At 47.7% G+C, this 10,886-nt stretch overlaps 2 protein-coding genes and 1 pseudogene across 4 annotated transcripts in view; 2 read left to right on the top strand and 1 right to left on the bottom strand.

Moving 5' to 3' along the window:
* KLHDC7B (kelch domain containing 7B) overlaps positions 1–2,070 on the top strand; it is a 21,753-nt gene extending 19,683 nt beyond the window's left edge. Inside the window, exon 4 of the mRNA XM_006157603.2 lies at positions 38–2,070. Coding sequence (XP_006157665.2) covers positions 38–2,070 — 2,033 coding nt within the window. The remainder of the gene's footprint in view (positions 1–37) is intronic.
* A 1,370-nt stretch (positions 2,071–3,440) lies between these two features.
* The window catches only part of SYCE3 (synaptonemal complex central element protein 3), a 30,412-nt gene continuing 22,966 nt past the window's right edge, over positions 3,441–10,886 (bottom strand). For all 3 annotated transcript variants that reach the window (XM_006157569.3, XM_006157571.2, XM_006157570.3), the window contains exon 3: positions 3,441–3,756. In XM_006157569.3, coding sequence (XP_006157631.1) covers positions 3,599–3,756 — 158 coding nt within the window. In that variant the 3' untranslated portion in view covers positions 3,441–3,598. The remainder of the gene's footprint in view (positions 3,757–10,886) is intronic.
* Positions 6,606–7,110, top strand: LOC102482719 (histone deacetylase complex subunit SAP18 pseudogene; annotated as a pseudogene).

Below are 10,886 nucleotides of genomic sequence, written 5' to 3'. Positions count from 1 at the left end.
GCCCCCCCCCCAGCCCCACCCCGACCCCCACCCCCAGCCCCAGCCCCATCCCCAGCCCCATCCTCAGCCCCATCCTCAGCCCCATCCTCAGCCCCAGCCCCATCCTCAGCCCCAGCCTCATCCTCAGCCCCAGGCCCAGCCCCATCCTCAGCCCCAGGCCCAGCCCCAATTGCAACTCCACCCTTTCCCCCTGCTAGTGGGTCAAGGCCTGTGTCTCAGGAGTCCAGCTCGGGTCTATTCAAGGCCTACCAAGAGGGCCAGATCTCAACCAGCTGGGGAAACCTTATTGCCATGGTTCTTAGAAGCCACCCCTTCCCCAGGCTAGAGGGGCCCCAAAGGAGTGTCCCAAAGTCAGTTTCTGGGAGCCTTCCAGATCTCAGCACACCCACACACCGTGAGGACAGGCAACCTGCTTCTCCTGAAGGGGCTGTCCCCCACCTAGAGGGTACGCATGGCTCTCCAGTGGGCACTGCTATAGGCACAGACACATGGGGTCTGGCTGATTTTGGATGTCAGCCACAGCCAAGATCTGCAACCAGTGGGGCTCCCATCCCAGGCCCTTCTCCAGGCCCCAGTGGAGAGGGAACCAAGGATAGTCTAGGCTCACTGTCCCCAGCCGCAGGGCCCAGGACTCCCTGGCAGACCTCTGAGCAGACACAGCCTATCCCCCAACTGTGGAAACGCAGCATGTGTGAACTAGCCCAGAGCTCTGAGACGGAGGTCAGTCAGGTAGCCTCAGGACAGCACCAGGAGGAGGCACCAGGGAAGGGAGTCAGCCCTGCAGGCAACAGGGGGCTGCTCACAGAGAAGCAGAAAGAGGCCCCCAAACTCATGGCTTTTCTGCAGAGACCAGGGAACTGGGGGGTGGTGGAAGGGCTCCGGAGGCCCAGCTCACGGGCCCCCAAGCCAGCCGAGGCAGCAGTTCTGCAATGGCCGCTGGATTTGGGCAGCTGCCTGGACGTGCTGGCCTTCGCCCAGCAGCGTGGGGAGCCCGGCCTGGCCCAGGAGGCGTACATCTCAATGAGCAATAACCTGTTGCGTGTGCTGGGGGACCCGCATCTCTACCGGCAGCTGAGTGGGGCTGACCGGGAGCGCATTCTCAGCCTGAGAACCAGCCAGGGCAAGGCTGTGCTGGGGGTCCTGGTGCTGCCTAACCTCTACCAGGTGAGCCACTCAGGGCTCCTGAGGGCCCCTTGTGAGGAGGAGGCTCCTGGGGCTGGTCCTGCGTCGCTGCCCCCTCGCACACACCTGCATGTGTTTAGCCCCCAGGAGAACACATGGCAGCGCCTGGTCCAGGTGCCTGAAGAGGCCCCACTCCGGGGCTGTGGTCTCTGCACTATGCACAACTACCTGTTCCTGGCGGGCGGCATCCGTGGTTCCGGTGCCACGGCCACCTGCTCCCGTGAGGTCTTCTGCTACAATCCTCTGACCAACGTCTGGAGCCAGGTGTGCTCCATGCAGCAGGCCCGAGCCCAGCTCAAGCTGGTGGCCGTGGATGGGCTGCTCTACGCCATCGGGGGCGAGTGTCTGTACAGCATGGAACGCTATGACCCACGCACCAATGCCTGGACTTCCCGTGCGCCCCTCCCTGCAGGCACCTTCCCTGTAGCTCACGAGGCTGTGGCCTGCCGTGGAGACATCTATGTCACGGGGGGTCACCTCTTCTACCGCCTGCTCAGGTACAGCCCCATGAAGGACACCTGGGACGAGTGCCCCTACAGTGCCAGCCACCGGCGTTCGAGTGACATGGTGGCACTGGGGGGCTTCCTGTACCGCTTCGACTTGCTTCGGGGCGTGGGTGCAGCCGTGATGCGCTACAACACCGTGACAGGCTCCTGGAGCCAGGCTGCCTCCTTGCCTCTGCCTGACCCTGCCCCACTCCGCTGCACTGTGCTGGGCAACACCATTTACTGCCTCAACCACCAGGTCACTGCCACCTTCACAGTCTCTGAGGGGACTGCCCAGTTCCAGGTACAAGAGCTGCAGCCCTTCCCCCTGGGAATGAAGGGGGTCCTCTGCCCATTTGTCCTGTTTTTGCCCTCTGAAGATGGGCTGCAGACTTCTCTCTGAGCCACTGACAGGGAAGCAGGGCTCTCCAGGGAGACCCTTTATTCCAGTGGATCTGGAAATGTGAGGAATGAAAGGGGGGGTGGGATCAGAACTCTGGACTCTTGTTTCTGGAACAACTTTCTGTTGTAATAAATCTCTTGTTTCAAAAGTTGTCGATTATGGGACCAGCAGTTAGCATCATGGCTATGTTGCTGAAATCCCAGGTAGTCGACCACTGTTCGAGTCCTGGACCCAGTGGCTTAAACTCATGCCAGGCGAATGTGCGTGTGTGCCCAAGATCCTGAGAGGAGAATGGAGGAGAAGGGATTATGACGTGGCCATCCCCCCTAGGGAGTGATTCCTCGCTGTCTCTCTGTCTCTCTCTGTCTTTCTGGCGAGTGCACATGCCCTATAGCAAAAACCTCTCAAAAAAAGTCAGTTATTTCTGGTCTTCCCTTTTGCTCCCGAAACCCGGGCTCTCAGCCTCCTTTCCCACCCTCTCCACCATACCCATGCCATGTCCTGGCCCATTTCTTTACCTAACCCAACCTCAATTGGCTTAGCTCACTCATACCCCCCTTCTTTCTGTGGACTCTCCAGGGGCCTGAAGGCAGGGATTGATGCATCCCCATGGACTAGAACTGGGCTCACTGAGGAGCTTGGCTGAGCCAGGGAAGAGGTGCCTGGAAGTCCACAGAGCAGAGGGAGCGTTCCCAGCAGATGCCCTCACCTCTGGAACTTTCTGCTTGTCCTGAGGCTTTTTGGGAGCTTGGCTTGGCTCCTCCTTGATACCAACTCATAGCTCTTGTGGGTCTGACTGGCTCTGTGGATTCTTGAGGACCTAGAACCTACGTGCAGTGGGTTAAATTGGTGCTGCTCTGCCTGTAGCCCCAGTCCAGACCTGGCCAGAACCACTCAGGCTCATGCCCTTCTGCACCCCAGCCCCTCCAGAGGCACATCCCACCTCCTGCCAGTCTGCTTCTAAATGAGACCCGAGTCTCACTCACTCTGCCCCACCTCAGTTGTGTGTGGTTGAACAGCACGTCCAACTTCCTTTTCCTAGTCGTAGAGCCTCTGTCACTGAGAGGAGTGGTGAGAGATGGGAGGCCACAACTGTGAGCACCTTGCATAGTGCCCAGGACACAGCACGATCGATAATGTGCTTTCTTCCTTGGCTCACTTCGAAACTACTTTGGGGAGGTAAATAAATTGCTGTGAATATTGCTGCCAACCTGGTTTGCCCCTGTCTGGGCCCTTTGTGCTCTTGCTCTATGCTTAGTGTGACTGGCACCAAATACATATTTACTTCACTGAAAGCATCTACATCTAACACTTGTTATGTGTTGTTCTCAAGGTTGGATGTAGTTGAGCTGGGCAGGTAGCAGTGTAGGACAGAAAGGGATCTTCTAGTTGTGCTTGAAAATGAGTTTACTGAGAAATAAGTATTGTGCATACAGCTATGTTTCCGGGTCACTGCCACCACCTCCTTCTGCTGTGGCTTCTCCCATGATCGACTGGGAGCACGGCTGCTGTGGTGCACAAGGCAGGACTACTGCTCGCGCTTGGTCTCAGCCAGCAATTCTTGCCATTTCTTCTCCATCTCCTCCTTGCAGTTGAGGAAGGCATCCTCCAGCCGGCGCATGGACTCTGCTAGTGTGGGGTTGGTACGCATCACCACCATGTCGTAGGCCATCCAGGTCGCCTGCACTGTAACAACCAGATGGGTGGGTCAGGCTCTAGGGTAGACTGCATCTTGAGGAGGGGCACATGCCTCCCACTGTGCTCACACTAGGGTTCGCTGAGACACCCAAGTGCTCTAAGGTGAGAAAGCTGGTAGGCTGCATGAAACAGGGCTCATAAAATCCCTGTAAAAATTCCTCCTGGCACACATGGGTAAGGACACTTTCTAATCTCATGCAAATCTTAACTTTTAGATATGTCAGCCCCTTACATTAAAACGCTGAAGGCAGGCTGGCAGTTTGAAAAATGTTAGCAGATAGTATGGTGGTTAAGGTGCTAGAGTCCTACATGCTTGACTGCAGTTGGAGTCCTGGACCTGGTGGCTTGAAACACTCCAGGTGCATGCACGTGTGTGACCAAAATCCAGAGAAGAGAATGGAAGAGAAGAGATTGTGGCATGGCCATTTCCCCCAGGGGGTGATTTCTCATTTCCCTCTCTCTGTCTCTCTCTAGCGAGTGCACACACCCTATGACAAAAACAAAACAAAACAAAATTGTGCATGTGCACAAAATCCCAAAGGGAGGGAGAAATGGAGGAGAAGGGATTGCAGCATGGCCACTATGGAGATGCTTTCTCACTCTCTGTCTCTCTCTCTCTCTGTCAAGCTTATGCACCCTCTGAAAAAACATTTCTTTTTAATTTAACTTCTCATAGTTCTAGAGACTGAGAAGTCCAATGTCAAAGTGCTGGCAGATCTGGTGTCTGGTGAGAAGTCTGTTACTGCAGATGGCCACCTTCCTGTCTAATACCTTAACCACCATCCTATCTGCTAATTCCTACCTTTTGTATTTTTCAAGCTGCTGGGTTCAGGACTTGAACTATGAAGCTGGCTGTGTAGGATTCAGTTGCTTTAACTACCACACCACCGCTGGCCCAAGTGTTTATTTATTTATTTTTAAGTTTTATTTATGTATTTATTTTGCTCTAGTGCACATGAGCTTGCCAGAGAGAAAATGAGAAAGCACTTCCTGGGGAAATGGACACATTATAATAACTTCTCCTCCATTCTCTCAGGATTTGGGGCACACATGCCCATACACTTGGTGTGGTTTTCAATCCACCAGGTTGGAATCATACAGGATTTGAATCATACCGTTGGCCATGTGGGATCTAGTTCTGTGGGGCCTTCACTGGCTGGCCCTTCAAGATTGTCTTTTTTTATTTATTTTTAATTTTCTTGCCATAGGGCATGTGTGCTCACGGGACACAGAAAGAAGGAAAGTGAGAAAATATCCCCCTCCCTCAAGGGGGATGGTCATGCTGCAATCTCTTCTTCATTCTCTTCTTGGGATTCTGGGCATGTATGCACACATGTCTGATGTGAATTTTAAGCTGTATGGTCTGGGACTCAAGCTGCAGTCGGCCATGTGGGAATCCAGTGCCTCAACCACCACACCACCTTCTGGTCCCCCAAGAGTTTATTTTTTAAGTCACCTAGTCTGTGGTAATGTATTATAGCAGCCAAAACAGAAATTGGTACCAGGAAGTGGGGTAATAAACACCTGAAAATGTAGAACCTGCTTTGGAACTGCTGGAAGAGTTTTGAAATTTATGCTGGAAGAAGATGATATTTATAGGTGACCCTGATGAGAAGTAAGAAAAAAAAGAAGGTATGGAGAGAAAACTTCCATCTTCTTAAATAATATGTAAATAATCATTAACAGAATGTTGATAGAAATATAGATGATAAAAGCTATTCTGAGGAGGTCTCAGATGGAAATGAGGAACATTTTATTGGAAACTGGAGTAAAGGCCATCCTTGTTATAAAGTGGCAAAGAACTTGGCCAAAGTGTGTTCATGTTTTAGTACTTTGTGAAGGTAAAACTTGTGGGTGTTGAAAGTAAGTAGTTAGCTGAGGGGCTTTGCTCAAAAAAGGGAGACAAAAAAAATTTAAGAGTTTTTGTTTTTGTTTTTTTGCCTTGGGGCACATGCATTCTCAAGAGAGAGATTAGACAGAAAGTAAGAGGAAAAGTGAGAAATCACCCTCCAGGGGGATAACCACACTGCAATCCCTTCTCCTCCATTCTCCTCTCGGGATCTTGGGCACACACGCACACATGCCCTGCATGAGTTTCAAGCCACTGGGTCTGGGACTCGAACCGTGGTTGACCAGGTGAGAGTTCAGTGATGTAACTACTACAGCATCTGCTGACCCCTGAAGGGAGAAATTCTCATTATGAAATAAATAATTGAGGTACTCAGGACAGAGGATGGGTAAGAAATTAGAATTCAGGGGAGTGGGAACAGCTCACAGAAATGAGTTTTGGGGCCAGCGGTTGGTGTAGTGGTTAAGGTACTGGATTCCCACATGCTGATTGCAGTTTGAATCTTGGACCTGGCAGCTTGAAACTCATACCAGGTGCATTTGTGTACATGCCCAAAATCCCAAGAGGAGAATGGAGAAGAGATTGTAGTGTGGCCTTCTCCCTGGGGGTGATTTCTCACTTTCTGTCTCTCTCTCTGTTGAGCACACCCACCCTGTAGTGAAAATCTCTCAAAAGAAAAATTAGAAATGAGTCTTATATAGTCCCATATAGCAGCTGGTGTCCTAACTCTGAGTTTCTTTGGCCAAAACAGAGAAGGAAACATGCTCAGTTACAGGATTCAGTGATGATAACATAAAAATAAATCCATTGTTTGAAATCTCTTTCTCCTAGGAGAAAGTTTTCCTATGAGTCTTCTTTACGAGAGATATGCTAAATTACCAATGACTTAAAATATGAGGTGGCCTTTGTATAGTCTGTAGTTGTATCGCGGTTAAAGAACTGGCAGTATGTCATCAAAGCACAGTTCAGAAGGCAGTTTAGGGCGCTCATGCTCAGTGTGGGGGTCGGCGGTCAGGGCAAATGTCTAGCAGGCCATAGGAGAAAGATGGCAGTGGAGTCTTGTCTTACCCAGGAGGAAATTAAGAATGAGCCCAAAAAGTCGATAGATCGTGAAAAGACATGCCTTCTCTTGCTATGGGTTTTCACTGATAACGATCACCACCACCAAATGGACAAGTTTTCCCGTGGAAACGTACCATACAGTGAGTTGCAGATCTACACTTGGATGGATGCAACCTTGAAAAAACTGACTAACTTAGTAAAAGAAGTCTACCCAGGAGCTAGAAAGAAGGGCACATACTTCAATTTTGCAGTTGTTTTTACAGACCTTCAAAGACCTGGCTATGGAGTTAAGGAGACTGGCAGCACCATGTTGGGCAGATGATTCCATGACTCTGCAGTCACAAAAGTTCCAAATAGGAGATTATTTGGACATAGTGATTACCCCTCCAAATCGGGCACCACCTCCTTCAGGGCACATGAGACCGTATTAAATTTTATTCACTATTTATTGAATTTATTTTTCTGTCAGTTATATAAAATTAATTTACATACTCTTTTTCCCTTCATTATTGCCATTAAGCCTTTAAATTCTAAACAAAGTGTAATGCATCTATTTAGAAGTTAAGTTTGGATGTGCTATGGTATGAATATTAACTGAAAGTCTGTATGTTTCAAGCCCTTCTGTAAAATATAAAGAAAAGTGCTCTTAGCATCATGTGTAAAACTATATTGTTAAATATATGTGTGCAATCAGCCTGAGTGTGACAGTTAATGGAAGCATGGGAACAGGGTTTATTCTCATGCTTGGGGTTCAAAAGAAAGCCATGAGATTAAATTGAGCCTGAGTTTTTGGTATAGACTATTATATAGTTAGAAAAGGGATCTGTGTGAATAAGGTAGTGGGCAGCAGAGGCATTTTGGACTATTAATAGTGTGAGCTGAGGCCAGCTGAAGCTCTGCTGGTCTCCCTTGATCAGGGTGCAGTGACTAACAGGTTAGAGAAAACAAATTCTGGTGTCACAGTGAGGGTTTTTAGGGCATTTTGAAGGCAGGAACAGTACAGAAGAAGGGAGAATTTCAGTTTAACGGTAGTAAAAGTTAACCTTAAAGATCTGAACATGGAGAGAGATGAAGAACCTTTTTTTTGGGGGGGAGGAGAGTTTTTTTGCTATAGGGCACATACACTCACCAGACAGACAGAGAGAGACAGAGAGACAGAAAGTGAAAAATCACCCCCCAGGGGGGTGGCCATGCCGCAACCCCTTCTCCGCCAGTCTCCTTTCGGGATCTTGGGCACGCACGCACACGTGCCCGGCGTGAGTTTAAGCCACCAGGTCCGGGATTCGAACCGCGGTCAAGTACGTGGGAGTCCAGCAACATAGACATTATGCTAACTGCTGGTCCCTACAGATGAAGAATCTTTTTTATTTATTTATTTATTTTTTGGAGAGATTTTCACTATAGGGCGCGTGCGCTTGCCAGACAGACAGAGAGAAACATAGAGACAGAAAGCAAGAAATCACCCCCCGGGGAGGATGGTCACGCCGCAATTCCTTCTCCTCCATTCTCCTCTCGGGATCTTGGGCACACACGCACACGCACCTGGCGTGAGTTCTAAGCCACCGGGTCCAGGACGCGAACCCTGTTAGACTACGTGGGAGTCCAGTGACATAGCCATTACGCTAACTGCTGGTTCCCAAGATGAAGAATCTTAAGACCAGGGAGAAGAGCCAAGAATGAGGTCGGGTTGAGCAAGTAAGAGATAACTTACATCCTGTTACGTGCTGGAGACAAATGTGTCTGATTTTAAAGGCATCGTAGTTAAGACCAGTAGGACAGAACATTTAAATCCTGATTGCACGATCTGCTCTGCAGCCTTGGACAAGTTATTTGAACCTATTTAAATTTTTTTTAAAGACAGAATTAATAGCCCATAGGATTCTGAAAATAAAATATATATTAAAAAAAAGACTGTGCCTGACAGATATAAACAAATACTAGTTACTAGCCATAAGTGAGTTGTAGTCAAAACTAGAACCCTGTGTTCCATAGCACCATTATATTCTCATTTTGAAGTTTATAAACAGTATGGCAGCATATCAGCCTAATTACCTTTAGTTTATTATAGTAGAAAACTGAAAACACATATTAAAAATGGCAAAAAAAAAAAAAAAATCGGGTACAATAAGTGAATCTCAAAGTAAAATTTCACTTGTTTATCTTGTACAAATAAAAGCGGCCACTTAAAATCTGTTTCTGTGGAGTTGGTGTCACTGTTTCAGTGAGTCAATGGTGATAGCAACAAGCCCGTCACTTAGCTCTAGCGCCTCTTCTATGCTAGTTTACCCCTTGCCCTTAGACTTATTCATTCAGACTAGATAGACTTGAGATGTGTGGGCCAGAAAGTTAATTTCAACTTAATTTTTTAAAAATAATTATTTTATTTATTAATTGATTTATTTTAATTTGACCACAGAGAGAGAGAGAGAGAGAGAGAGAGAGAGAGAGGGAAAGTGAGAGCAAGCCACCAGGTCCAGGACTTGAACCACGGTTGGCCATGTGGGAATGTCCAGCGCCTTAACCATCATGCCACCCACTGGTCCCATCAACTTAATTTTTTTTAATAGCCATGATAATCTTCCTATGATTTACTATGCAGATCAAGAGAGTGGGAACTAAATAAAGGACCCATTGAAGCCAATATTTCTTTTCTCTTTTTTTTTTTTAATTTGCCAGAGTGCATGCACTCACTGGAGAGGGTGTGAGAGTAAGAAAGCACCCTCCATGGGTCATTGTCAATGTGAGTCCCTTCTTTCAGGATTTTGAGCATACATGCACATGTACCTGGTTTGTTTTGCCTGCTATGTGTTTCAAGACATGTGAGATCTGGGAACCAGCAGTTAGCGTAATGGCTATGTCGCTGGATTCCCACATAGTCGACCGCGGTTCGCGTCCTAGACCCGGTGGCTTAGAACTCACGCCGGACACATGTGCGTGCGTGCCCAAGATCCCGAGAGGAGAATGGAGGAGAACGGATTGCGGCATGACCATCCCCCCTGGGGGGTGATTTCTCGCTTTCTGTCTCTCTGTCTCTCTCTGTCTGTCTGGCGAGCGCACGCGCCCTACAGTGAAAATCTCTAAAAAAAAAAAAAAAAAAGACATGTGAGATCTGACTCTTAACCACCATGCCACATGCTGGCCCTGTAAGGCAATATTCCATGTGTGAACTCTTAAGGACACTAATAAAATTCTAGGTTGTTCTCCCACTAGTTTAAACTGATTTGCCATGCACTGTTTGCTTAGTTCCAACTTGGAATTTTCCCTTTGAAGATTTAAATCTTCCACAAGATCAAGTTTTATATAATACCTAGTTAATGTGTTACTAAATATAATGCTAAACATCAATATGCTATACTTAAGTTCTTGTTACTCTCGCTGTTTTTTTCAAATATAAAACAGAAATAAAGGTTACCCTGACTATATTGTTCAGTGAAAAAAAAGGCAGTTCAGTAAGACAGAAAATATATCAAGTGCTTAGCCCTTCTGCCACTTGACCCAGAATATACAGACTAGGAAAGACTAATGGCATCAGAAAGTACTCTGAAATATATGTCTCTCAAGCTTTACATTTATTCATTCATTTGATAATTTTTGAACATCACCTTGTGTTGGCATATTAAGACGAGTTTCTCTACTTCCCTAATGTTTCGAGATTCAGTATCTGTTATGGACTGGATTGTGCCCCCCAACTCCACCCCCGTGTGTTTAAGCTGAAGTTCCAACCCTGAATATTTTGTAATGTAGTAGCTATATTTAGAGACAGTTTCTAAAGATGTGATTAAAATAGGTTACTAGAGGGGGCTCTAATCCAGTGTTCTGGTATCCTTATAAGAGGAGAAAATTTGCAGATGGCCCCATAGAAGAGCCATAAAGCCCTCTGCATAGGGAGCTGGATTGCAAATAGCTGACCATGATTTGAATTCTGGCCGTGACAGCTTGAAAAACATGCTAGGTGTGTGTGTGCATGTGAGTCCAAAATCCTGACAGGATGGAGAAATGGAGAAAAAAGATTGGGTCATGATTGAGGGTGCTTTCTTTCTCTGGTGAGAGCATGCATCCTCTGGCATTAAAAAAAATAAATAAATAAAAAGAAGTTTGGACACAGGTTTGAGGTACAGAGGGAAGATGATGTGAATACACAGAAGAAGGCCTGGCTTCCCAGGGACAGGTCATGCTTCCTGCTACTGCTCTGACTCCCACATTCCTG

This window comes from Tupaia chinensis, unplaced genomic scaffold, assembly GCF_000334495.1.
Source record: "Tupaia chinensis unplaced genomic scaffold, TupChi_1.0 Scaffold000548_1, whole genome shotgun sequence".
NCBI lineage: Eukaryota > Metazoa > Chordata > Mammalia > Scandentia > Tupaiidae > Tupaia > Tupaia belangeri.
Note: the sequence above shows the minus strand (reverse complement) of the source record. Positions and strands in the feature narration are given on the sequence as shown.